Raw genomic sequence first — 27,946 nt, 5'->3', positions numbered from 1 at the left:
AATACAAGTATTAACATGGATTACATAGCCTAATCAATTAGCGAACCTATTATTAACAAACCTAATTAACTAACACTAATTTGCAAACCCTAAATAATGAATATTAAATAGGAAACCCTATTTAACAAACTAATTATTATTTCACAAACCCTAATTATGCATGAAATATAAGTATTAACATGGAAAAAACATAGCTAAATTATGGAAAAAACCCTAACAAAAAACATAGTAAGCCCTAACAAAAAAATTAGCTAATTACTAACAAAATTACCTAACAAACACTAATAAAACATTACTAATTAATTAAAAAAAAAAGGAAAGGCGGCCTGCCAGGCCTAGCAGGCCCAGCAAGGGCCTGCCAGGCCCAGCAGGCAAATGCCGCCGGCGCTGGAGGGGCGCGCGCGCGGCGGCGCACATGGCAGCCGCCGCCGCATCGATCGGAGCCGCCTCGGAGCGGAGCTCGGCGGTGGCGGGTGTGCACGGCCTACCTCTCGGCGTTCCGGCGAGGTCGCGGCGGCGGCGCGTAGGCCGTGCACGGTGCGGCAGCTGCTGGCGGCGGCGGCTCGCTGCGCGGAGCGGAGCTCCCTCGGCGGCGGCGTGGAGGCGTGCCGGCGGAGTGGAGGTCCCTCGGCGGCGTGGCGGTGGCAGCTCACGACGGTGGCGGTCCAGCGAGCGGTGGAGGAGCGGCGGCGGATTTCGGCAGCCTGACGGCGTCCAATTTCTGAACTCACGCCTCCGGGACTTAGAAATTTTCACGGGCCACGCGCGGGAACTTATATTGGAGCACATTAGTACAGGCGGGCCATATTGACCACCGCCTGTAAAAATCGTTTCACAGGCGGGCGTCATTGACCGCCGCCTGTACTAATATATTAGTACAGGCGGCTATTGATGAGGGCCGCCTGTACTAATACATTACTACAGGCGGCTCTCATCAACAGCCGCCTGTACTAATATATTAGTACAGGCGGCGGTCAATGACGCCCGCCTGTGAAAAGATTTTTAATTAAAGGTTTGTTAATTAGGGTTAGTTAATATTTCATGTACCTAGGGTTAGTAAATAATATAGAATCCAAAGGTATACAAGAAGGGGAAAGAAGTTTTAATTAAGATTTGTTTAATTAAGTTAGAAAATAATATCATAGTCCAAAGGTATACAACAAGGGGAAATGTAAACATCTTGCTTAATAAGAAAGAGTAGCATTAGGTACAAATGATAAGTGATACATTAGTTACATGATAAACAATCTAGCGTGCTACAGTCCTTCCTTGTCCATCATGGCGCACCCAGGGCAAAGAGGTTTGCGGGATACTTTTCTCCACATTTTTTATCTTTTCTTCAAACTTTGTAAAAAGAGACATCTCGCTGAACTGGTTAACATCCTCTAAATCCATTACACCATCAACTCCTACAATTTGTTGCTTTCTAGGGATTGCTACGTGCTTTGGCTTTTGGGTACTTTTCTTTTCATTCGTAGATAGAATTTGTTCCACATAGAACACCTGTGCAGCACGGTTAGCAAGGATCCACGGATCATCTTTGTAACCTACTTTACTTAGATCAAGAACTCTTTGGCCATAGTTATCCACAGTGACATGTTTATCTTGAACCCATCGACATCGGAACACTAGAATCTGCAGGCGTGGACCATATTCAACCTCCCATATGTCATCAATGAATCCAAAGTATGTAGTTTCTTCACCAGTTGTTTCATCTACAGCCTCACATCGAACGCCACTATTCTATGCCATGCGCTTGGTGTCCCTAAAACTGGTGGAAAATGTGAAGCCACTAATGTCATAGCTCTGCCATGATATGACCTGGCTTGATGGTCCAGATGCTAAAATCTTGATGGTTTCTGATTCATCTGTCATGTCCAAATTCTTTAGCCATGCGGTGAACCGACGCTTGTGTTCCTTGTGTACCCAATCATTTGTGCATCCTGGATTCTCCTCATGAAGCTCTTTCATGTGCTGCTTGGTGAATGGGTCCATTATTATGAGTTGTTGTAGTATGCTGTAATGTACCTCTAGGACTATGTTGTAATCTGGCGGGATGAATGATTTCCGTCCCATCCTCCCTCGTCCACCAAGCCTTCCCTCATGTCGCAACGGAGGCAAACCAATTGATACCTGGTCTTTTAGGAGATTATTACATAATGGTCCTCCAGACTCAATGGCCTCTTCTGTAGTGTATGCCTCTATCATGGAACCCTCCGGATGAGCACGATTTGACATATAGCCATTCAATATTGACATGGAACGCTCATACGTCCACATTTCATGGAAATACATGGGGCCCAATGCCTCAATTTGAGGCACCAAATGAACAATAAGGTGTACCATGATATCAAAGAACGATGGGGGAAAGCACATCTCCAACTGGCTCAATGTCTCTGCAGCAAATTTCTGTAGGGACTCTAACTCATCACCGATAATTACCTTCTCAGATATCTTATTGAAGAAGTAGCACAACCGTGTGATTGCCATCTTTAAGAACACTGGATTTATAGCCCTGATGGCAATAGGAAGAAAAGTGGTCAGCATTACATGACAATCATGTGAGTTGTAGTTGGTGAGTGTAAGGTCTTTCATCGAAACAAGACTCCTTATGTTGGAGCAGAAACCAGATGGAACTTTTAAATTCTTCAACCACACACACATTGCATGTTTCTCCTCTCTGTTCAGGTTATAGCTTGCTGCCGGTAGATGGTACTTCCCATTCTCTAGGAGTACAGGGTGAAGTTCTTTTTTGATCTTTAAATGTTGCATGTCCAAACGTGAATTGAGACCTTCCTTTGTCTTGCTCTTTATGTCTAGCAAAGTTCCAACTACGCTGTCAAACACATTCTTCTGAACATGCATACCATCGATCGCATGTCGTACGTCTAAGTCTTTCCAGTACGATAAGTACTTAAAGAAAATAGACTTCTTCTTGAATGTGTCCCCCTCATTTGCCTTCACAACCTTTCTTGGTTTCCCATCTTTGGTCTTTTTTCCAAACACAAACTTGACATTCTCAACTATCTTATACACTCTGTGCCCTTTACTATAACCTGATGGAGCAGTAGATTTTGATTCATCCATATTGTCAAAGTACTTATTCATCTTTTGTAAGCGGTACTTATGGCCTGCCGGTAGCCACCTCCTATGCCTCATGTACACTATCTTGTTAGATGGAGGAAGAGACACGTGCCATGTTCCATCTATGCACTCTACACAACCAACCTTTCCCTTGAACTGGCCTGATAATGACAAGAGAGCAGGATAATCATTAATTGTGACAATAATAATTGCTCTCAGTGTGAATGTCTCTTTGCGGAACGCATCGATCATTTTCACACCCACTTCCCATAGTATTTGCATCTCTTGCATTAAGGGCTCTAGAAATACATCCATATCAACTCCAGGTTGTGTAGGTCCAGAAATAAGAATGGTTAGCAAAAGATATTTTCTTTTTTGACACAACCATGAAGGAAGGTTGTATATTGTCATGATCACTGGCCATGTGCTGTGCGTGCTGCTCCTCTCGGCAAATGGATTCATTCCATCAGTACTCAGAGCAAACCTTACATTTCGTGGATCCTCGGCAAAGTCTGGATATTTCTTATCGAATTCTTGCCATTGCTTTGCATCGGCTGGATGTCGTAACTTTCCATCATCTTTCCTTTCATCAGAGGCATGCCAGGTCATAAGTTCCGCATCATCAGGGTTTGCAAACAAACACCTCAAATGATCAACCACAGGGAGATACCATATCACCAATGCAGGAATTCTTCTCAACGCATAATAGTCCACTTCGATATTGCTAGTGGGCTTTGAACGTTTGTCTTGTTGAGTCTTTGTTTGCGTCTTCTTTCGCTTCCTCCCTGAAGAAACAGAGGCTGCATTCTCTTCCTCTCGATAATCTTTATTCGTCTTGTACCTACTAGCACCACAGTTTGGACAACTGTCTAAGTCTTTATACTGATCACCCTGATATAGAATACAATGATTTCTACATGCGTGGATCTTCTCAACACCCATCGTAAGTGGACTGACTAGCTTCTTTGCATAGTACATGTTAGCAGGCACTTTGTTCTCCTTAGGAAGAAGGTCTCCAAGTACACGCAATAAATCATTGAAACTAGCATCGGACCAACCATATCTAGCCTTAATCGTCAAAAACTGAAGAACAGCCCGTAGTGTCGACCACTCTTTGGTACAACCTTTCGACTCGTCGTACAAAGGCTCTTCTGCTGCCTTCTTCAAGGCTTCCATTCGCTTCATGAAGAATATTGATGGATCCGCACAACGGTTCATTATTGCCTCTAAGAAATCTGCATCTTCAATGGCATCAGTGTTAACATGCTGAGTTTCATTAACATCAGACGTAGAATTATGAGTTTGATTGACATCTGGCATAGCATGATGGGTTTCATTGATATCTTGCATAGCATCACATTCATTGAGATATGGCATTGGACCCTCCACATTGATGTTACTTGCAGTGTTGTCAGTTGTCCGCATATAAGGTGTAGAACTACCCTCACCATGTTTTGTCCAAATCAAGTAGTCCTCCACAAATCCTCTGCAAACCAGATGAGAAGTGATTGCTTCCACATTGTCAAATACCACAATATTTTTACAGTCTGCGCATGGACAACATATGTGCTTCGCCTTTGTTCTCTGAGCATGTATCTTCATGGCATCAATAAATTTTTGGACCTCCACTACATAAGATGGGTCTACTCTTGATAAGTTGTACATCCATAATGACCTCTCCATATTTATCTGTAATTAGTTAGGAAAATATTGTATGTCACTCTAAAAACAAAACGAAAATAACCCCTCATAACTAAGATTCCATCCTCCATCAATTAAATAGATATGAAAACCTACCTCTTACAGAATTTACAAAATAAAAAATTTAAATAATTATTTAAACTCATTTTTATAATTATAAGAATTAATTAAACGGAGATGGCATCTTGATTAACAAACCCTAATTAACAAACCCTAAGTACATGAAATACTAACTAACCCTAATTAATAAACCATTAATTACTAACTAAATTAATTAACTAACCCTAAGTACATGAAATATCTAACCCTAAATAATAAACCATCAATTACTAACAAAAATTATTGAAAAACCTAAGGTACATGAAATAATAACTAACCCTATTTAACAAACCCTAAGTATAGACAATAATAACTAACCCTAATTAACAAAACATTAACTACTAAATTAATTCATAAACCCTAAGTACGTAGATTAAAAAACTAAATTAATTCACAGTTTATAATTACAGGAAATAAGTATAACAATTGACAAGACTTTATAAAGTGTTAATCATTATTCTATTACATAGATCTACTCACAAGAATTCTAAAAAGTATTTATTTTCTATAATCCGAGCAAGATACAATTTACTATGAATTTACAAAAAAAAAAGCTAAAACTCTCTCCCTTGCCCTAGCTATGAACCCTAACCCTAACCCTAGATTTAGAGCACCTCCAATACAAGAATTGAACCAAAGAATCACTAAAAAAAATGGCGGCAACGACACTAACTAACCTTTTGGAAGTTTCTCACCAAAGAAATGAAGTTCAAAACCTCCCCCCCTTGGAATCGCCACTTCTCTGTCCACCACTGTGCACACAGCACGCGAGTAACTGTTCTTGTCTGGAGGTGAACGAAGGGAATTTATAGCAGCATTAACACAGGCGGTTGGTAAGGAGAACCGCCTGTGTAAAACAATTTACACAGGCGGCTCTCCTATCTCTACCGCCTATGTAAATACGTGTATTTACACAGGCGGTTTATAATGTCAGCCGCCTGTGTAAATGGTATTTACACAGGCGGTTGTCATTTTAAACCGCCTGTGAAAATACACGTATTTACACAGGCGGTAGAGATAGGAGAGCCGCCTGTGTAAATTGTTTTACACAGGCGGTTCTCTTGCTGGGCCCACCCTATTTTTTGTACTGGCGTCATGAAATTGTGAACCGCCTGTGAAAAAAAACAACGTGCCAGCAAAAATGATTTCTGTAGTAGTGCGTATATATAAGAATAGGAAACAAAAGAAATAACCGAGACAACATATATACCAATCCAGAACATAACTTCTTTGGACGGAAACTAATCAAATCTTGAGTTATATATATGGAGTTGTACACATTTTCCGATTAAATAAAATAAGGTACATCCACGCATCGATGCAACGACTTTTTGGTTGCCAAAAAAGAAACGTGATGGAGTCAGAGATGTGGGTGAGGCTGCCATGCGATCTACTCGTCGAGATCTTCCGCCGCCTAGGGCAACGCAGTCGTCCGATGCGCCGGCGCTTGCACCGAAAACGGAACGCACATCGCTACACAGAGCTGCAGCACGTGCCGGGACTGTTTGAGAACGTAATTACCTCGGACACTGCCGAGACGATTTTTCACACCGGCGGCCACCGCGTGCGGCGTTGACATCAGTACGTACGCCACTGTCGGTTCCGCGTGACGGGTTCTTGCTCCTAGGCGGGTGCAACCGTTGACTAGAAGCTGTAGGTGTCCTCCCCGCCGCCGAATTGAGTGCGGCGTCTGGTGAGTCGTCGTACATCGGGAATGTTCTGGCCACATGCTACGACGATTCCCCATCCGATGGCGCCCGCGGCGGCGAGTCGGCGGGAGTATGGATGCTCGCAGTGGAGACGGCACACAACCTCAAGGGCGGCATGACCTCCGGCGCGTGGGGCCCATTCAAACGCTCGGCGAAGTTGAACGGGACCTGGACCAGGCATACACGAACATTGTGCCAAAAGACGTGGTCATCTGCCGTGGCGGCGTGTACTACCTCGATCACCATGGGAGACTGAGGCATGTTCGCTTGAGCTACTTTTCAGTTATAGAATAGTATTTTTTTCACAACATTTCAGCATAAATATTAGTATAACCCAAATTTCAGCATAAGCGGACGTGGCCTAAGCTGGTGCACGTTCGCCAAGGACATGCACACCGAACGGACGTGGAGGTGGAGTTTCGTACGTCGGGTTCTTAGGGAAAGTGTCGCCCTTGCTCGTGGATCCTGGTGTGCGGTGTTCGGGGTAACTTTTTTTTTGTCCTATGTGGCTTTTTTTTGTTTTTTGTTTTTATTAAGTAACTCTTTGTCTTTTCTTATAGAAAAGGTAAATAATAAATAATAAATCAGTATTACGTGTCTTTAAAACTTTGGCTCTTAACTAATAAACAAATATCCCTCTCGTTAAGTTGTTGATATAGATTTGGTTAGACATAGTTATTATTATAATCTAAATCAGTAGATGGCCTAACTAATTAAAGCATAAACTGAAAATCTAATCAAAATAAATATTTCTCATAGCTACCCGCATATACTAGTGCAAATCTCAAAGCTGTCCCCGCATATGCCAATGCAACTCTCAGCGAGGGCTGACATGTGGAAATCGAGAGAGGTATCGATCATACTCGGTACTCATCAACGGATAGACCAATTCTTGACACGAGAATGACTAACCCCTTGCCGACTTTGATAAGGTATTAAAATTACATTTTTTAATCAAACTTTATATTGAACTCTATCAACATATGGATAGTATGAAAGCTAAAGTTTTGATAATACGAGTAAATATTTTTGTGCCTTACGATGAAACAAAAAAGTGTATCAAGGTTTATTTTAATTCAATACAAAATCAATAGGTAATTGACATATTATTGCCAATATAAACTTATCTATTATAGATGTCACGATCATGACAAAATGCAGTATAGTTTTTAAATTTTATATTTTATAGAAAAATAAAAATAAATAAATAGATATGTAACAATGCGGCCCATGTTTCTACTAACGAGTGATTATTGCTTCAACCACTCACAACATCAAAAGTAGCACATATACAAATTAAGCTCAGGCGCTGCAGCTGTGCAACAAACTGAAGCAAAGAGGTTGAACGATTAATAGCTTTTTTCTCCCGTTGCAACGCACGGGCATGTTTGCTAGTAATAATAAAGAGACAAAATTTCAGCCCATGTGTTTTTATTGGTGTATCCATTTTTTGGTCCGTCTTGCTCTAACTACCGGACAATAGAGAGTTTCTTTCGTCCAGACTTATATATATAATAACCTGTGCTCATACCAGTAAGTATAGGTATATGTAGAAATTCTATCATTCTTCCTCTAGCTACCGAACAATAAAAAATTTCTTTCGTTCGAACTTATATATATAATAACCCGTGCTCATACCAGTAAGTATAGGTATATGTAGAAATTCTAATCCGAATAAAACCCTCAGACCGTGAGTAAGTTGAATAAGAATCTCTACTTTTTAATATTAAAGAGCAAAGTGTCTTTTTTTCAACCTGCTTTATTTATTCCTACTAAAGTACTCTTCGTTATTTGTTTTTTAGTTCTGCGCTTGTTGTTTCCGCTTTTTCTATTTTTGCATCTCTTACCGATCTTTGTTCCCATCAATGCTTTCTTTCCGATTTGAGTTTTGTCTTTCTCCGTGTTTTGGATTTTTTTTTGTGCTCGGTCCGTTTTCTTGGTTTGATTTTTCCCTGGTTGTTTTTTATTTTTTCGCTTGGTTTATTTTATTTCTGATTATTTTACTCATAATATGATCCGTGCCCATACGGATATGAGTTACAACAACTCTCATCTAGCGATGATGAATATGAAGTCCGATTCAAAAACCTGTCCTGTGTAACCTAGACTCATAAGCCCTACCAATACGAGTTAGAACAACTTACGCTTAGAGATGATAGGTAGTCCGATTTTAATATATATTGGGTTGCAATACATGGATATATTTACAAATCTATCCCTAGTATTATATCACAAAGGTTTTTTTTTGGTTTTCATCTTATTTCTATTCTTTTTAATCTTTCTCATGTTTCATCTCCGTTCCATCTACCTGGCACAACTTCCGTTAGGCGAGTCCGTTCAGGAGTTTTTCTGTTTTTCCAGATTTTTTTCGTTTTCCTTTCCGTTTTAATTTTTCCCATGTCTTTTTTTTCTCTTTTCAATTTTCGTTCCATTGTTTTCTCCATTTATGTTTTAAAATTTTTGTCGTGTTTTTTCTTTTGGTGTTTCTCCATTTTATTTTTGTTCAAACTGGAAAGCTACCAAGTTTTCGTATAATAGGTTGTGCGTTTAGGTGTATCGCACCAATATATAAAGTAAAAGGAGTATTTTCTAACCAAATTTTTTTTTCCACTTTTTGCAATATACCCTCATACTCATGTATATAATCAAGACTCACAATTCGTCCTCAACGAGTTAGAACAACACGTGTCCCTTGACAATAAGGAGTCCGATGTCAAGATGTGTCCAAAGATAGTACGAAGTTCGTTTCTAACAACACACGCGCATATTTGCTGGTCAAAAAATAAAAAAGAACAGTCGTCCATTGTTTTGGGCTTAGCTCTGGGCCTGGATGGACTGGGCTGGGCTGGTATGCTGTTCCATCTCTCGTCTATACTAGAGAGATAGAAGGGAGAGACCGGGGGAGGCATTCGACCGGGAGAGACGAGACACCAGTGAGACGGGAGTCAGCCGGCAGGTGAGACATCGCAGGAGAACCAGCTCTCAGGACGGCCGACGGCCGGCCTGCCTACCTGCTTCCATCCCTCCCGAGGGACCGAAGAAGATAAGAAAGGCGGTGGTCAACTGTGGCCTGAGGTGCCCGGAGGAGCCCAAGGACAAGAATCAAGGAGGAGAAGAATAGATCTACATCTAGTCCACCGATGAGCGCGTCTCGGTTCATGAAGTGTGTCACCGTGGGGGACGGTGCCGTCGGAAAGACCTGCATGCTCATATCCTACACCTCCAACACTTTCCCCACTGTGAGTTGAAATTTCTTCTTTCTTTTATTTTTTTCGGCTTGAGAACCTTTCTTCTTTCACGCACTGGCCCTTTGGCCAAGGAGCAGGAGTAAATCGGCTCCCTTGCTCACACAGGGACTCAGGGGAGGAGATAAACCAGCGGGGTTCTTTTTTTTTTTTTTTGTTCTTTCGCACATTGATTTCTACCCAATCATCATCTAGATGCAGCTCAGCTATTACTCCCGACAAATAGACATAGAAACCTACCCCTGTTGATTTTTCTAGGAGGACAAAGAAAATGGAAATCATGCCACTGTAATTTTTCTTTTTGAACTCTGGACTTTCATTACTTGTCTGCTGAAGGATCATCGATCACGATTACATTAAAGTTCGAAGGGACAGAGTTGCTAATTATCTCTTCCCCTTCAACACACTCATACCCCAGATTAGCCAGCGCATGGGCGACTGCATTACAAACTCACTCTTGAAAATACACTCAAAATGAATAAAATTGGAACGAACTAAAGACCTCAACTCATCAACCAGGCCTCCTTCGTGACGTTCACAGGTTTCTGAGGATGCCAATTCCTGCCACTGTAATTAGGGACAACACAATTCTACCATACCCATAGCTTACCTCGATGTTCCCTCTTATCTATTTTGGGAGCCACAAAGTATAGGAGTGTTTCTTTTCGTTTCTTTTGTTGTGACCTGTGAGATCAGAGCCACATAGAATCGCTAACTATCGTTCCGTGCCAAACTGTGCCCACGGACAACTAACGGGACGAGGGTGGGTTTGTTTGTCTTCGTTCATTTGAGTTGTCTTGGCTACCATATTATGCAGTTGCTTATGCCTACAAGTCACATCTCAATGTTATAGGACTATGTTCCAACTGTGTTCGACAACTTCAGTGCCAATGTTGTGGTCGACGGGAGCACTGTCAACTTGGGTCTGTGGGATACAGCAGGTCTCTTCCCTTGGCATTAACATCCTTCTTTGTATCTGCACTCCTTCCCGCTCCAAAGTACTGTAACTGACATTCTATGAATTTTACAGGACAAGAAGATTACAATAGATTGCGCCCATTGAGCTATCGTGGTGCTGATGTTTTTCTGCTCGCCTTTTCTCTTATCAGCAAAGCAAGCTACGAGAATGTCTCTAAGAAGGCAATAATCTTGCCCTGCTCACTTTCCTTGCTCCCTCTCATTTAATGCATTCTTATTTATTTTAGCTTCTTGACTTGCATTTCTTGCATATGACCTGTGCGTGCCATTTTTTTTTCCAGTGGGTTCCTGAATTAAGGCACTATGCTCCTGGTGTGCCCATAATCCTTGTTGGGACAAAACTGGGTATGCTCTTCAGTCTTCACCTCTATCTGCAGACTGCAGCATATTATGTTCCTCCAGAATTGGCCTTTCATTCTCATTCGTCACCAGTTGCATTGCCAAAATTATCTGAAATACACATGTGAAATCTTGTGCCACACAAACTGAATGATCTTCACCTGTACTGTGAAATTTTGGCTCACCACTTGCTTATGATTTAAGCAATCTCAAATCATTGTTCCCTTATTGCATATGTTATTCATGTCAAGCCATTTGATGCCAATGTACCCTCGCCATTTGAAAGCAAGGGGAAACCTTTTAAGATCCAAAATGATATTGTAAAAATCAATTTAATGGTAAGTCTGCACTACTATATATGTGGAAATATATATAATCATGGTAGAAAGGAAACACAAGCTATTTGAATTTTGCAGTGGCATAATTGCCTGATGCCTTTGATTGGATCACATGATTGCAAGATAGCGAGCTTGTTGGGAATTAGACAAAATGACAACACTGCGTTAGTTATTGCCTTCTATGGCATGACTTAGTTACGTTGAAGTCGTTTATTGTATTGAGAAATATGCATGACCACAACTTAGTTTTTAGAGAAACATATTAAGCAAAGGTATAAGCGAAACATGTTGCTAACATGAAGATTGTTTTAACAACTTAATTTTGGAGAACCAGGTTTGACTAGCATGTCAATGTGGTTATCTTTTGTGAGCAAATTTGTCTGAAAACATGTGATCCGATGGTGACTACATGCAACAGTGACTGCTGAAGATAATCTTATTTCATTGGGTTTTGTTATGGTACACCCTACTAACTGTGGACCGTTGATCAAGATGATTTTTACAACATATTACCTCCTACGAGGTAATAGGAAAAACATATATTTATATTTCTTTTTATTTTGGAAAGTAGGCAAAATATCCCACGATTGGATTTATTAGCTCTAATTGATGGATATAACGATATATCCCATGCATAATTAGATCTATTAATGATATGTGATACATGATTTTGTATGAACGTGTCTTTTGTTTCATGGATTGAATGTTACATTATAATATGCATATATGAGATATTGTATTTTTTCCTTGATTAAACGTGACGTTATAACATGCTAACCCTTCATAAACGTGACATTATAATATGTATAGATGCGTCTTTTTTAAATGTTTTTAGATGTCACGTTTTTTATTGAATGTAACGCTACTACCCAAACCATGTACGTATACTGAGATTAGCGTGGAGTCATAGTCTTGGAGTATCATTCCTTACTTGCCTTCCATATACAACAAATAAACAAATAGGGGAACCAATCTCTGGCTCAAATCAAATAAGGCTCGATATCGTAATTTTCTTTTCTTTTTTCTGAATCCTAAATATTTTTAGTTATATATAATTATTTCATCTATCCAAAAAATTAAGGGTCATGATTTGTTTGAGCTCTTACCTTCTAGAAGGTAAGGGGAGTACCATAGCAAGGCTCTTACTGATTCTTTGTGTTTTAGATATAAGTTGATGTTGCTTAACCATTCAGTTACTTGTAACAGATCTGCGAGATGATAAGCAGTTTTTCATTGATCACCCTGGTGCTGTTCCAATTTCCACTGCCCAGGTATGCTAAGAACTATCTGCTTTCACTTGTCGGGTTGTGTTCATAGTGGCATTTTAAGGTGACCGTTGATATCTGCAGGGCGAAGAGCTGAGGAAGCTAATTGGTGCAGCTGCCTACATCGAATGCAGTTCAAAAACCCAACAAGTACTGTGATTCTTTTTCTTTCCCCTCCCCGGGACTAGATTCAGCATTGAGCTCCTCATTTGCTGTGTTTGTGGTTACTGACTGCTGCTGCTTTGCACCTCCATCCATCCAGAACATAAAAGCAGTGTTTGACGCGGCCATTAAGGTGGTTCTCCAGCCTCCAAAGCAAAAGAAGAAGAAGAAGAAGAAGAAGGCGCAGAAGGGATGCACCATTTTGTAACTATACTATATGAAGGCAATTTATCTTTTACAGTCTCTGGCTGCGCTGCTGCCAAGGATAACCATCGCCTCCTTGCTGTATAATTTCGCCTGATCATGCCCACCAACCAGCATGCACAAGGGAGATGTGTGTCTTGCGGTGGTTTTGGTCTTTTAGGATCCTTATAATTGTCCTACTGTATTGTGTTGAGTCGAGTCGAGCGAGTGTAGTTCACTGTATTTGTTGTATGGACAAGACAACATTTATGGGTGAAATTGCTATTATATACTAGCAGTAGCAGGATGCTAAAACTAGGCTCTAGCTTTCAGTTCTTGATTAACTAGTTGAGCCAATGCAGATGGTTGGGTGTGCGTTGTGCTTGTTTGGATAATAAGTGCTTTGTTTTGTGATGGCGGTCAACATTTTAGGATGCTACGTCTATACTATCTGTATCTGGTGGGTGTTTTTCCATTCCAACATCGTCGCTCTCGGCGTTGAGAGCAGAAGAAGAATTCGGGGTGAATAGAATAGAATAGGATTCCAGCTTCCAGGAATGAAAAGGGAATAGCAATTCATATGACATTGGACCGTGGTTTGCACCCAGCATGAATTGAACTGAAAGGGGTGCTATTACGTTACGACGGAGCAGTTAGGTTAGGAGACGACAAGGCAACGGAAGAGCAGCGCAGCCGCTGCGGCAATGGTAGTGAACATGAGCTGTCCGGGGCGCGGCGGCGCGGCGTTGCACGAGGGTCGATCTGGAGCGCTGAAGCAGCCATGGGTCTGTTCGATGCCCTTGCCCCCGGCCTCGAGCAGGAAGGTGGAGTTGGCGCTGCCGCTGCTGAAGAGGAGGCACCAGAAGAAGGGCCCGCGGCGGTGCGCGCGGTCGAAGCCGGCGCCCACCTGGGTGTGCTCCTTGCCGCGGATCACCGACAGCGCGGCCGCCTCGGTGGCCGTGGCGGTGGCATTGGTGCTGTTGCCGGTGGCTGATGCCAGCACGGCCTGCAGCGCGTCCTCCGGGCCGTCGCGGTCCCGGTGGCAGCCGACGAGGCGGCCGGAGATGACGTCCACCGTGGGGAGCTCCACGCCGCAGTTGGCGGCGTAGACCTCCGTGATGTGGGCCTCGGGGGGCTGGCACGCCACCGTGTTGCCGCTGCTGCAGGCGGCGGCGGCCATGCACTCGGAGATGTACTGCAGCGCCATGCACCCGAGGCCTCTGCTGTTGCGCAGCGCAGGCAGCTTGCTCGCCGCCCTCTTGCCGTTGATGAGGGCCACAAGGTCGTTGGCTGGGTTCCCTGCCACCACCGCCATCGCCATCAATTTGAGCGAGCACAAGCACTGGCAAATCAATTTGAGCACACCCAAGGCCTCTGAGATTCGATATTGATTGATTTTACCATGGATCTTTGCAGAGGATACGCCCGCCGGCAGCATCCTGGCGCAGAGCAGCAGGAGAAACACAAGCTTGGAGCTGGAGATGCAGATTCGCCGCATTCTGCTGCTGTCCGTCGTGGGCGGAACGGAAACAAGGGGTTGGCGGCTGTGCTGTTGTGAAGCTGTGCGAGATGTTTCCTCTTCCTCAATCCTCAATCCTCAATCCTCATGGGTTGGTTGGTACTGTAATAATGAGATCGAGGAAGAAGGAACGGGAGGGAGGGAGTACGGCCGCGGCCGAAAGGAAAGCTGGAAAGGCTGGTGCTTTACTGCTAGCCTCCCAGTGGACGGACAACGGTCAATTGCACTACCTCTTGTTGGGCTGGCAGTGTGCAGCCCAGCCCATCATTACCCGTGAAGAGAGAGGACGGACGAGCGTGGGGATCGGCCGCGGTCGGGCCACGCCACGCAAGCGGTGGCACCACCATTCATGCATGGTTCATTCATTCATGGGAGGAGATTGGAGTGGGGGCCAGCTCACGGGTCGGAGTCCTCCTTCCTGTGGTTCTCCTGCTGGTGCCGCTGCCGCTGCCATGGGTTTCCCCAGCACCCCCAACCTGAAGCTGAAGCTGCAGCCGCAGCCGCAGCCGCAGCTGGAGCCTCGCATCGGAACATCGCGGAGGCCGGTGCGCCTGCGCTGCGCCCTCGACTCTGAGCCTGTGGTATGTATACTGACAGTGATAATCCTATCTTGAGCTTGGAGTAGTATCTCATATCAATCTATCTCTGCCTACACTACAATCAATACATGGACATACACACATACATACGTTCCTATCCTACTGATGCAAACCAAACCAAACATACTAACAACATAGTAAGTATCATACATATATATCCTTTATTAATTTGCTTATATATATATATATATATATATATATATATATATATATATATATATATATATATATATATATATATATATATATATATATATATATATATATATATATTATCGGTTTATTTCAGCAGCCTCCCATGACTGTTTCCATCACTGGAGCCACTGGTTTCATTGGACGCAGATTGGTTCAGAAGCTTCTATCGGGTCTGCTTGCTTCCTTCCTTTCACTCACTACTTATTATTAACTTACTTATCGCCTGCCTACAGTACTTTCCAACCAAATCTCTCTCTCTCTCTCCCTCTCTCATCACATACATACACATGATTCATTGCATTCAGATGATCACAAGGTTTGCGTCTTAACAAGGTCTGCCTCCAACGCTGCATCAGTTTTTCCTGGTAACAAAAGATCCAACTCAACAATCACTATTTCCTGATGCATTCACCCATGCATATACACACTACTAGTACTATTGTCAGGCGGCTAACAAATCCCATAAATGATAAGTCTCGTTGCTGAAACCAATTTTTTGATCCATGCATGTGCATATGACCTGATCCATCGCACGCAGCTTCCACCTATCCTGGACTCACAATAGCCGAGCAAGGGGATTGGGAGGCATGCGTCAGAGGCTCCTCTGCTGTTGTCAACCTGGCAGGCATGCCCATAAGCACAAGATGGTCACCCGAGGTCCGTTCGGTTTGTTTAAATCCGCAGTCTGCACTCTGCAGTAGATAGATATATAGCTCTAACCTTTGCCATGAGTCGATGCATTTCTCTCCCTCTCTTTGTCGTCCAGCCTAGACTAGCTGCCTTCTATTTCGCAGGTTAAGCAGGAAATTAAACAGAGCCGGGTCAATGTTACATCAAAGGTACATCCCATCCCTCCCTACAATTCAAAACATGCAAGCTAATTCACTTCGTCTGGACTGCCTCAGCTAACTATTTCAACTAGTATATAATTATGGTTCCTAATTTATCTGCTGAAGGTGGTGAAGTACATCAACCATGCTGGAAACGCTGATACTCGACCCTCGGTGTTTGTGAGTGCGACAGCCATTGGCTATTATGGTACGTCGTTCGTGAACTAGCCACTTGGCTTCATCTTGCTGAGGCTGATGAACTAGCGTCCGTCGTTTTAATCCATTTGTAGTCGAAGAGAAACACATGCACCGATTGTTTTCGATCAATCCACTGCGTGCATACATGCTGCAGGTACCAGCGAAATCCATAGCTTTGATGAATCGAGTCCCTCGGGCAATGACTACCTAGCAGAGGTTTGGTTCATCCAGTTCCATCTTACATTGCCTACTTTCCATCACTCCTCGAGCGTCATAACGCTTTCAGTAAAAGATCATTGCTCCTAATGCATGATGCATCCATCATTTTACATGCATCTTACAACAGTCTGTGCTGCATCCCTATGACATGGGTAAAAAAGTGCAGGTGTGCAGAGAATGGGAGGCCACGGCATGCCAAGTAAACCAGGAGGATGTAAGGCTTGTGCTTCTCCGGATTGGGGTTGTTCTTGGCAAGGACGGCGGTGCTCTAGGTTGCTGTGTTTCATTGACTTCTTTTTGTCTTTTTTTTTCTCTTGTCCTTTTGTTTTCTTCCTCAAGGAGAAGGATCATTCCCATCTGCACTGCGTTATTTACCTGATTCATCTGTCCATCTGCAGCAAAGATGATCCCCCTTTTTATGATGTTTGCCGGTGGTCCTCTGGGGACGGGACGCCAGTGGTTGCTTCTCTCTCTCTCTCTCTTCTGTTACAGACTTATAGTATACGCTGGGATCCTAGTTATTCTGTTTCCAGACAGATGGATTTGATCGTTAGTACATTCAACTTCGGCATATTGTAACAATTAATTGATTGGCTGATTGCTAGGTTTTCTTGGATTCATCTGGATGACCTGGTCAACCTCATCTATGAATCTCTAACGAACCCTACATACAAAGGTGACCTCACTTGCACTGCACATCCTCTGATCCCCTTCTCTTCTGTTACAGACTAGTCATGCTAGAAGCCATGCAAATCAAAGCAACTTATGAATTTCATGAATTGTAGGATAATGGTATGGATATCACTTGAATGCAAGATACCTTATGATGCGATATTGCAATAAATTCATATTGTGGTAGCATTCAAGTAATGCGTAGTGCTAGTTGACTTTGGAGACATGGCACAACAATATGAATACATGATACACTTTATTGCAGGATTTAGTTGACTTTGGAGACAGGGCACAACAATATGAATACATGATACACTCTATTGCAGGATTTTGTACACATCACTTGAATGCTCTTTCTGTAACGTAGCAATTGTGAACATTGAAGTTTGTAGTATTGTATTGTAGTAGTATATTGAGAGCTGCCTTACTTTCTGTTTATTAGGTGTAATCAATGGAACCGCACCTAATCCTGTGCGTTTGTCGGAGCTATGCGAACGGCTGGGGCGAATTGTCGGGCGGCCCTCTTGGTTACCTGTGCCGGAATTCGCGCTCAAAGCGGTGCTTGGAGAAGGCGCTTCTGTGGTAACACTCATCTCGTTGTCTTACATAGTGCTCATGTATCCAATAGTACTATTTCTATGTAGATCACACTTGTATGCTATTTGTGGATCAGAATAGATTACTACTTTTGGATTGTTAGTGACTCCACCCATATTAAATTAGTGCTACTTAAGTACTTAGGACTTTTTATGATATTGCATAAATTAAGAGAGAAGGGACAGCCTAGGCTTATAATGTGTAAGACTATAAAATGCGTACATGCTTTGGCTCTTGTCATAGATCCAACATATTTAACAATTAATTGCCTTGAAGTTTTTAGAAACAACACTAAGATGTTATGTAATATGTGAGTTATAACATTGGAGTAGCCTTAGGCATTTTGTTTTGTGCATTGTATCATGATGGAAGATTGCATTGTCACTTGGATTTGGATAACATTAAATATATGTGAGGAAATAACACTTAAGACAGTAATTTTTCTGTTGTGTTTATGTCTACTAAGAGCGGACCCAAAATGTGAGGACGGTTTTAATTTCTACTATTGGATATTGAGCTCAAGCTATATCCTACGGAAGAGACACAACTTCGGCACTTTCGCTCTCTTTAGCTCTTGTCATGTCATAAAAATAATCTTACATAACCTTGTTTTACTGCGATGTGAGTACGTAGACTTATAAATTCCGGTTTTAATTTGATCGCTGCAGGTGTTGGAAGGACAAAAGGTTCTTCCGGCGAAGGCAAAGGATCTGGGCTTCTCCTACAGATACCCCTATGTTGAAGACGCTCTCAAGGCCATTGCTCGAGACCTGTAGGTTGGCGATAATGGGCAACTTAATTTAATTTCTCGTTACAATAAAATTAAATAGGACCTTTAATTTGTGACGACACGCACGCAATGTGTGTAGAGTTTACACTCCGACCCTCCGGCGTTGTTTGCATGCGCGTGTTATGTAACACTTGCTCTCTTTTTCCTTTTTTTTTGGCATCATCAAATGTAGTACTCGAGTACTTCTTACCCGAAATAAATGGGAGGCTTTTACCTGTGTACCCTTAAAAAAGATGCCACACTCCTGCGTATCCCTCAAAAGTTGGTCGTCACCTGCATGTCTTCGCTCGAACTTTTCTTTTCCCCCACGCCATTCCGTCGGCATTTGCTCCTAACGGTGGTTAACGGCTTTGGAGAATGACTCAGTTGCCCTTGGGCTTGTATGGGCGTCTGAACTTTTTCGTTTCCCCTGTGCCATTGTCCGGCCAATTGGCTTTGGCGCCAGAGACGCCGCTGTTGGCGCCAAAGGACAGGGTATTGATATCCTTGCGGAAACTCCCAGCAGATGGCACTGGTTTGTTCTCAGGGGAGCTGTAGATATCAGCATTCAGTGGCACAACTACCTTGATCCGTTGGCCAAAGCCAGCCTCATCTAGAGCCCTCTGCATGTTCTTGAGTGCTGGAAAGGTAATGTTGATGAAGCTGCCATTATAGCTCTGCAGAAAAGGTTCATTGCCAACAGCCACATACCTGAACAAGTGGCATATAGGTATCAGGACTGTTCACAATAGGACTATACAAAGACTGGAACTGGGTAACTTAAGAACTATAGCATACTGTAATTTTCTGTGCAACAATTTCAATGAATCATGAACTTCCATATAGTGGTCGCCACCTCAGCAATCTGACAAGCATATATAGAATTCGCTACTATTAAACTTGCCTACTGTAAGTAACAGACCTATCTTCCAAACAGCAAGCAGAGAGACCTGAACGTCTGAAATGAACAGTACAGCAGCAGCACAAACATTGCATCCATTTCGCATGAACTTGAAATTAAACATGCACATCTCACTGCGGTAGCATTGTATCAAACATTTTCGGAGCAGCAGAAGTTCAGAACACACATCACGTACCATTGGGCATTGGCACTCGTAGTAGTAGTACCACTACCAAACACGTACTCGCGCCAAGGCAACTCGTCTCGCCACGCCATTCTACCAAACACTGATCAAACAGCGCCAAATCACATTCCTGAGCGCGGGCATGGGCATCCCGGCCGCCGCGCCAATCGTCAGTCAAGCGCACCCCGAGCGCGCCAGGCAATGCAACGACGGTGCTAGCGCTACTAACTACTCAGGGAGCTAGATCCGCCGGCAGTTGGTGTGGGATGGTAGTGGTACCTGACGTCGACGCCGGCGTTGATGTTGGCCGTGACGTTGTGGCGGACCCAGTCGCGCGCGCGGAGCGGGTCTCGGGCGAGGGAGGCGAGCTGGTCGTTGGGCGCGGCGAGCATGGCCTGGACGCCCGACCCGGCGAGCGCGGCGACCGTCCAGGGGTCGGCGTCGAAGAGCTTCACCCGGTCGACCCCGTTGGCGCGCAGCATCTCGACCACCGCGGACGGGTGGATGGGGTGCGACATCATCGTGCCCCAGTTCACCCCCACGGGCGCCGCCGCCGCGGGAGGAGGGAGCAGGAGCAGGAGCAGGGCCACCACTGGCGGAGCCAGGGGGGGGGGGGGGCAATGTTTGACAAAAAAAAAATTAGTAGTATAACTTAATATTTTTTATTTATATTAAGAGGAAGATTATATAAAATTCTTGTCATATATACCTATTAATATCTTCTAGATAATATAATCATACAAAACACAACTAGATAATAAAATTATCGCAATGAAAAAGACCGAGCCGGCCCCCCCTAAGTATAATTCCTGACGGTCGGCCCCCCCTGACTATAAATCCTGGCTCCGCCACTGCACGGCGCCGACGACGAAGACGGCGGCGGCGGGGCGCGGCGCCATGGGATGGGAGGTGGAAGGGGAGGGGAGGCTGTGGTGGGGCTACGGGTTGCGGGAGAGGGGGTGTGAGGAGTGCGCTGGCATCGGCGAAGCAGGCGAGGAGCGTGGCCATGGGCGGGGAGAGATTTCTTCGCGCGGTGTCGTGGGAAGGGAGGGAGAGACTGAGAGAGAGAGGCTCGGGTGAGACCGAAGAAGATGCGGCCCAATATGTCAGTGACCCAGAGGGTAAGGAGGATATTTTTTTAGCCCGGTCCCACATGTCAGAGCCGTCAAACGGTCAAAACCTAACAGAATGCCGACGGAATGGCGTGAGGAAAAAGAAAAGTTCGAGCGAGGGCATGTAGGTGACGACCAACTTTTGAGGGGTACGCAGGAGTGTGACATCTTTTTTAAGGGTACACAGGTAAAAGCCTCAATAAATGGCTATCTCGTTTCTCAAGTCAAGCTTTTTTAACGTCACCCGCCATCGAAAGCACACAAAGCCGTTAAATCCTAAAATATTCGCTTCCATAGAGAGTCGAACTCAGGACCTCAGGTAGGCTTTTATAAAAAAAGAGTACTTCTTAATATGAAACGACAAGAAATAAATGAAAGCTTTTGCACTGTTTAGCACAAGATTGATCTATCTGAACCTACAGTAAACTATTGTTGCATGGCGTCCGATTTCGATGGATCGATGTTCCTCTCTAATGTAACACTTTGAACATGTATCTTTTACTAATTGGTTTGGCTATATTATTCCCTCCAGTAAAAAATACTCCATCAGTTCCAAATTAAGAGTCGCTTTGACTTTTTTGATACATCTATTTTACTATGTATCTAGATAAATAATATGTCTAGATATATAGCAAAATGGATGAACAAAAAAAAGTCAAAGCGACTTATAATTTGAAACGGAGGAATCACTATGCATCGGAGAGACAGGTATGCTTGAGGTTCGTGGGATCAACAAAATGTGAACCAAGAGCCAACAAGAGTCAGAATTTATTTGAACCAAGAGCTAGAATATATATATATATTAATATTTTTTTTGCGTTGTAATAAATTTTATTTAAAGGTGCTTTTTTTGAAAGGCATTTAAACGTGCTTTGAAGGGCTGGGGGGCAGTTACTTAGAAGTAACCACCTCGACGACATCCACCGTACTTAGCTAAAATTAGTTGGGTTTTTGGCCGTCTAAATAAAAGTGCAAAAATAGGCCCCCGGCATTGTGTTGTGCGGTTGCGCAGGCGCAGGAGGCGGCCCACCATGCATACGTGCATGCCGTCCACCTCCACCTGCGTCTGCGTGCATGTATATATCATCCGTGGACGGCCCCGCCGAGATTTGCTAATATTATAGCTATTAGCTTCAATCAATTCGTTGTAGCAAGCAGCAAGAGGGATTCCGTGCAGGATCGGATCGGATCCGAAGAGTAGCAGGTCCCGGCCAGCAGGTCGTCGAACGAAGCTGCTGCTGGCTAGTAGGTAGGGTATGACGACGACGACGACACCAATAATGATACGGAGGACGACGGCGGCGGCGGCCACGACGACGGTGTGCCTAGGCCTGCTGCTGCTTCTACTACTGGCGGCGTCGACAGCGACGGCGCATTTCACGGTCGGCGAGGTGGACGAGTACTTGACCAAGCGCACGCAGGAGTCCCGCCGCAGGAACCACGGCGGCGTCGGGATCAACGACCTCATCTCCGGTGCGGCGCGCTTCCACGCCAGCGTGGATGCACGCGCGTATGGCCGCCGCTCCGGCCTGCAGGTGCAGGAGGAGGCAGCAGCAACAGCTTCTACCGCGGTCGCGGGGGCGGGGCGTGTAACGAAAGCAGAAGCACAAGAGGCTTCAGCTGAAGGTGGCGATTAACCATCCAATTCATTCATTCATTTTTCAACGCATGCACATGCTGCCATTATTCTTATATTCTATGTACGTACGCCGATACGCGTACGTACTTAACCCCGGTCCCATCCTTGTTGGATCGATTACTATATCTGTAAGCAAGCACAACCAGATATTTACTCGATCTTTTATATATATATATATATATATATATATATATATATATATATATATATATATATATATATATATATAGATTATTTATCAATTGTTCTACGTTTGTTTGTATAATATAATATATGCAATGTGTTAACGAAGCACGCACGCTTTCGAAAAAAATGCAATGTGTTCAAGCAGTTATCACTATCTACAGCCTAGGGCCCACGATGTGATTCAACTTGTAGAATTGTCCTAAGACAAACTATCACTAGTACAAACATAAGCTCTATTCCCGATAGCAACACTACAGCACGTCCCATTATAGGAGGCGTTTACAAATGCCTCCAAAAATGGTCAAAATGTCATCAAAGATCTTTTGAGGCATTTATTAAAATACCGTCCAAAACATGGAAGTAGAAGGTTTTTTGAGGCGTTTTTCTAAAATGCCTTTTAATATCAACATTTAAAGGTATTTTTTGACTGCCTAAAATACTATTTAGAGGCATTCTGTACAACATCTTCAAACATTAATGGAGGCATTATTAGAAATGCCTCCAAAATCAAGCTATCCATATGGAACTGCTAGCAATATAAAATCGACACAATCCATTCGAGAATGAACCAACAAGAGCACACATTAACACTATATATACTCCAAACATTTTAATCTTGTAGACATACGTAGTTACATTTGTAACCAGATTGCATTGCTCCCTTTAAGAGAGATAAAAAGCCTAACATGTTCACATTACAGTTACATACATATGCAAGCTCCTGTCCTCACTTGTCAAATGCTCCTGCTTGAAACCAAACATGTCCCAATGAGTGAAGGTATATAAAGTGGTGTGCTAATGTATTACTGCACCTTGGAGGTCATGGGGATCACCACCGTGTTATGCTGCAGACCCCACTGGAGGACAAGCTGCGCCGGCGTCTTGCCGTACTTCTCAGCCAAGCTCTGCAAATTATATTGCTGCCACAATGCCAAGTTAACTAATCACATTGGCACCAGAACTGATAATATTGCAAAGTATCCAAACAAAATGTACTCCTGTTTGTTAAACAAGGATGATGGTTGATAGTCTAGAGCTGGTTGTAAAGGAGATTTGAAATGACAACCACCTTGATGACAGGGTCGTCGAGGCGAGACCGACCCGAACCACTCAAGGGGGTAAGCGCTGTGATGGTTGATAGTATTATTATTGTTGTAAAAAAAGTGACTTAAGTAAATCGCCAAGCATGGAAAAAGTCGCAGCGACTTATTATACTCCAATTCAGGATATTTCGAAACTACACTACGCTTTCAACACCAGCAATATTCCTAGTACAAAAGGGAAGCTTGCCAATGTAATGAATCATAATACAAAGGGAAGCTTGCCAAGACTAAATATCTCAAATATCAAACTGGTGCTAACAAAACAGAGAAAATTGTTGGTTCGGTTTACCTGATTCCAATGCTGCACACCAGTCCCATGGAAACAAGTTCTTCCATTGCATGCCATGTTGTTTCCAATGAAATAGTGGAATCAATGTCTAGCACGCCATCATCACCAAGGGCACTAGAAGTTGTGCCAACTCCTACAGAAATACACATTTATGTGAGGTACCCATTGAATCTTTCTAAATATTGTGCAAAGGGCAAGGAACTTACCTGTATGCCTAGTAGTTACTGGGAAGTGAATAAGATAGAGATCGAGATAGTCTAGTGGCAGCTTCTTCAAGCTATCCTTGCAGGCGTCAAGCACATGGCCATGATCTGAGTTCCACGGCTGCAATGAGAACAGATTCCAAACTTTCAATCACATGAAGATTATGGAATAGTGGGGCAAAAAAAACCCTGCAGTAGAATACAGAAGGTAGCATTCTGTAATTCAGATTACCTTGGTTGTGATGAACAGATCCTCCGATCCCTCATGACAAGCCCATTCTGAAATCTATTAGCAAACATCAGGACACTACAGCTTAAATTCGATAATGAAATGCAGAGTCCATGTTGGGCCTATCGTCGGTAACGAAATGCAGAGTCCATGTTGGTCCTATCGTATATACGCCCCAATTGGGCCGGCTGGCATTGATCTTCTCCAGAAAACAGTTGGTGGCCCATATCCGAAGCAGGCCCAAGCCAAAGTAATATATGGCCCATGCGGGCATGCATCGCAGTCTCAGATGCTGATGCTTGCTTCATCCTGTGAACCAGGCCGTCAGTGCTGTCTCTCTCTCTCTCTCTCTCTCTCTGTCTCAGAAAGCCCCACTAATCCTGTCCTGTCAGCTGGGAGTATCACAGCTGCTTAAGAAAGCGGTATATCATTATCATGGTAGAACGGCCGACAAGAGGACTTAATTTAATCATATTTCTGGTAAGATTGAGGCACTAATATATGTATATATATTATTATACTTCAAAGTTGAATCCATATATAGGAGTAGTATGCCCCAGCAGACGACGCTTCTGGAGTCCGACGCAACTGTCACGGCATCTTTATCACTAATCTGAGCAAATTAAGTAAGGCATCAGCAGCACTGACCCAGCACCCATCCCATCCCATCCTACTAAGGCCTACTTTGGCCACAGGTGCCTATAAGTCCAGGGACTAAGGCCTACTTTGGCAACAGGTGCCTATAAACCCAGAGACAGGAACCCCCGACGGGGGAATTTTTTAAAAATTTGATTCCCGCCTCTACCAGGGGGATTTCGACGTCGTGGGGTTTTTCCTGTTGCCGTTTGGCAACAGGTTGCCCAGAGATCAGCCCGTTCACTACAGCATACAACTGCTGTTGCTACTTCTGAACCGCACCATACTATAGAAGGTCTACTGTAGCTGCAAGCCACAGCTCGGTATGCAGAACCTTGGTACGTCTTAGAAAATTGAAAACAATGTCTTATAAAATAAAAAAACAGAATTTTTTGAATAATAAAAGGAAATCACCGCATATCAATGCCAACCACAACATTTTTATGAACATAATACATGAAAAATCACAAGACCAAAATTATTTAGCATAGTCAAATACATAGAAAGTATAATTCAAGTGGCAAATTCAACCTAGCTAATCCATTTGTCACCAAATCACTGATCAAATCCATCCAGATATCCAAGACATAATAAAAAAAATTATGGTTCAACTCCTTTCATAAACAGTGTTTGAGAGAGAAAAAAAAACTTCTTTGCATAAGCTTCTCACATAGGCAATGCAGCTAGTAAAAACAATTTTCTTCTCAAATCATGCATTTGCTTCCACACCAAGAACCATGTAAACAAGGAAAAACATTAGTAGCTAGAGACATACCTAAAGTAAACTAATCTAGTGCTGCTAGGATACATCAACTTGAACCAAGGGTAAACATGTGGCATGCCACAGCAAGCAAATTACAAATGTGGAAAAGTTGTTAAGTCATCTAAGCTCCACAAGACCAGTCACAAAATGATGAAACAAATTCAATCAGACCTACATAGAAGGATGGCTAAGATACTTTTTTGAGAAACCAGAGTAAAAAAGATGGCACTTTTGTACAGGGTAATAGCTAAACCTGTCAAAATTCAACTACAAAAAGAAATAAATATATTGGCATCAACCAACTGAAGAAAAAGGTTGAACTATTTCATCATGTATTAAGATATCCATAGTACTACTGCTTTTTCCTTCTATATTCCACTCTGAAAGCATTACCAGCTAAGACATACCAAAGTAAACTAATCCAGTGGTAGCTAAGCATTACCTAATCTGCTGTTTGAGCCAAATCAAGTGAACATTTTTGTTTTTTATTTTCATAAATACCTCCCTATCTATCTCAGATTTGAAGATATTCATAGCATACGCCTTCTCCACATTAGTAAGTTCCATTGCATCCACTTCATCGAGACACTTGTGCACTAAAAATTCTTGGTCTTATTTCTTTTTTTCATTGAGAGCTTCTATGGTTTTGCTTGTTTACATCTTCTTATACCGCATAAAACCCTCAATAGCAACACCAATATGACTTTGCTTACGTTTTCTCCCACCACTCGCTCCTTGCACAGAATCTTGATTGGAAGGTGCAGATTGAGCTTCATTGCGTGCACTTGAGAGTCTAGCCCATCAAAAGTAGCAAATAGACTTGTGCTATCAGAGACGGCAACAGGAGTAGCTGGAGCAGCTGGAGCAGCAATAGGAACAAGAGGAGCAGGCTGCAAGTGCTCGGTTGATGTGAAGTTTAGATCTCCTATAGCAACACTTCCTATACAAAAAAATAGTGCACAATCATACTTCAAGTGCAGACATACTATAACTTAAACTTTTCATATTGAGCGTCTGCAGACGGAGGGAGAAGTCCTCCACCGTTTCACCATCCTTGAACTTGAGGTTGGCGTACTCCTGCTTCAGAAGCTGGGCCGTCGCCTTCTTTGCGCGGTCAGAACCGACGCGCATCGCCGCAATAGCCTCCCACGCCTCCTTAGCAGAGCTCTTCGCCCCCAACGGCTCCCTGTACTCCGCCGGTACAGCAGCGAGGATAGCCTCCAATGCTGACATGTCATCTTCTTCATTTTCAGTGCCCTTGTCAACAGCATTCCAGAGTCGTCGGGTTCTGAGCTTGACCTTCATGGTCACCGACCACTCTCCATAGTTGGTGCGTGCCAGCATCGGCCAACTAGTGCCGCTGACCTCCCGCACCATGCGAACAACGACCTTCGGTCGTGGCTGGGCAGCCACGACAGAGCCACTGCTGTCGCCCATTTTCGAACCGTTCGTCGCTAGCGGTTAGTCGGACGATGTCGCTTGTACAGCTCTGATACCACTTGTTAGCCCACAGGATCACCGGCTCAGGTGAGTCAACCTCTCACCAATCTTGTCGAGCACCCGCTAGTGTTGCCGAGCACCCACTAGCTATGCCGACCACGAACAAACGTTGTCCGTCCCCACACACTATGGCTAGAGGTTAAAGAAGAGGGAGAACAGAGCATACACACACAGTACAGGCATCAGCGTTGGCCGAAACCCTGTATAGGAGATGACAAATCTGAACTCTCTTTACTGAGTTGCCGTGACAGTCTATTTATACAACTCTATCCATCTAGTCCTAGTACAGCTGTCATGCTGCAACAGTGACTAGATAACATAGCATGACTAACTTCTGCGCCTGTTCCTGCATGTGGCTATAGTGCGGTAGGTGAGCCATTCGGCGCCTGCCTCTGCAACGGCTACAGTATCACAGCCTTTTCGGCGCCGCATTCCCTTGCTATGTGTTCACACAAGGAAGCAGTAGATTATCTAACAGAATGTGCGTCTGGACATAAGAC

General features: G+C 43.5%; 6 protein-coding genes across 8 annotated transcripts; 3 read left to right on the top strand and 3 right to left on the bottom strand.

Annotated features, from left to right (window-relative positions):
• Window positions 1-1,743: 1,743 nt before the first annotated feature.
• Window positions 1,744-4,461, bottom strand: LOC136466345 (uncharacterized). Its single transcript, XM_066464713.1, has one exon. The coding sequence runs from the start codon at window positions 4,459-4,461 to the stop codon at window positions 1,744-1,746; it is 2,718 nt and encodes a 905-aa protein (XP_066320810.1).
• Window positions 4,462-9,486: 5,025 nt separating this feature from the next.
• Window positions 9,487-13,395, top strand: LOC136468095 (rac-like GTP-binding protein 5). The gene is made up of 7 exons (XM_066466965.1): window positions 9,487-9,832; window positions 10,692-10,779; window positions 10,869-10,978; window positions 11,098-11,161; window positions 12,700-12,764; window positions 12,843-12,908; window positions 13,021-13,395. Exons 1-7 carry the CDS (start codon window positions 9,734-9,736, stop codon window positions 13,126-13,128), a joined length of 600 nt encoding a protein of 199 aa, XP_066323062.1. The 5' UTR covers window positions 9,487-9,733; the 3' UTR covers window positions 13,129-13,395.
• Window positions 13,396-13,626: 231 nt separating this feature from the next.
• LOC136468093 (uncharacterized) lies at window positions 13,627-14,760 on the bottom strand. Of its 2 annotated transcripts, none has more exons than XM_066466963.1 (2): window positions 14,505-14,760; window positions 13,627-14,402 (listed from the first exon to the last, which is right to left on the bottom strand). In XM_066466963.1, the coding sequence occupies exons 1-2, from the start codon at window positions 14,599-14,601 to the stop codon at window positions 13,762-13,764; spliced, it is 738 nt and encodes a 245-aa protein (XP_066323060.1). In that variant the 5' UTR covers window positions 14,602-14,760; the 3' UTR covers window positions 13,627-13,761. The 2 variants fall into 2 exon arrangements, with proteins under 2 accessions (XP_066323060.1, XP_066323061.1); XM_066466964.1 differs by having other exon boundaries at window positions 13,627-14,393.
• A 151-nt stretch (window positions 14,761-14,911) lies between these two features.
• LOC136468092 (epimerase family protein SDR39U1 homolog, chloroplastic) lies at window positions 14,912-18,942 on the top strand. Of its 2 annotated transcripts, none has more exons than XM_066466961.1 (12): window positions 14,912-15,203; window positions 15,511-15,586; window positions 15,722-15,781; window positions 15,955-16,073; window positions 16,211-16,255; window positions 16,373-16,454; window positions 16,599-16,660; window positions 16,830-16,935; window positions 17,062-17,122; window positions 17,269-17,339; window positions 17,778-17,917; window positions 18,601-18,942. In XM_066466961.1, exons 1-12 carry the CDS (start codon window positions 14,976-14,978, stop codon window positions 18,706-18,708), a joined length of 1,158 nt encoding a protein of 385 aa, XP_066323058.1. In that variant the 5' UTR covers window positions 14,912-14,975; the 3' UTR covers window positions 18,709-18,942. The 2 variants fall into 2 exon arrangements, with proteins under 2 accessions (XP_066323058.1, XP_066323059.1); XM_066466962.1 differs by having other exon boundaries at window positions 14,914-15,203; window positions 15,514-15,586.
• Window positions 18,943-19,084: 142 nt separating this feature from the next.
• LOC136466344 (glucan endo-1,3-beta-glucosidase 8-like) lies at window positions 19,085-20,307 on the bottom strand. Its single transcript, XM_066464712.1, has 2 exons — window positions 20,066-20,307; window positions 19,085-19,412 (listed from the first exon to the last, which is right to left on the bottom strand). Exons 1-2 carry the CDS (start codon window positions 20,305-20,307, stop codon window positions 19,085-19,087), a joined length of 570 nt encoding a protein of 189 aa, XP_066320809.1.
• A 1,725-nt stretch (window positions 20,308-22,032) lies between these two features.
• On the top strand, window positions 22,033-22,685 carry LOC136464906 (uncharacterized). Its single transcript, XM_066463856.1, has one exon. It carries the CDS (start codon window positions 22,155-22,157, stop codon window positions 22,533-22,535), a length of 381 nt encoding a protein of 126 aa, XP_066319953.1. The 5' UTR covers window positions 22,033-22,154; the 3' UTR covers window positions 22,536-22,685.
• Window positions 22,686-27,946: the final 5,261 nt, after the last annotated feature.

The sequence above is a fragment of the Miscanthus floridulus genome, chromosome 7, assembly GCF_019320115.1.
Source record: "Miscanthus floridulus cultivar M001 chromosome 7, ASM1932011v1, whole genome shotgun sequence".
Taxonomy (NCBI): Eukaryota; Viridiplantae; Streptophyta; class Magnoliopsida; order Poales; family Poaceae; genus Miscanthus; species Miscanthus floridulus.
The sequence above is the reverse complement of the archived record's forward strand: the minus strand, read 5'-3'. Positions and strand labels throughout refer to the sequence as shown.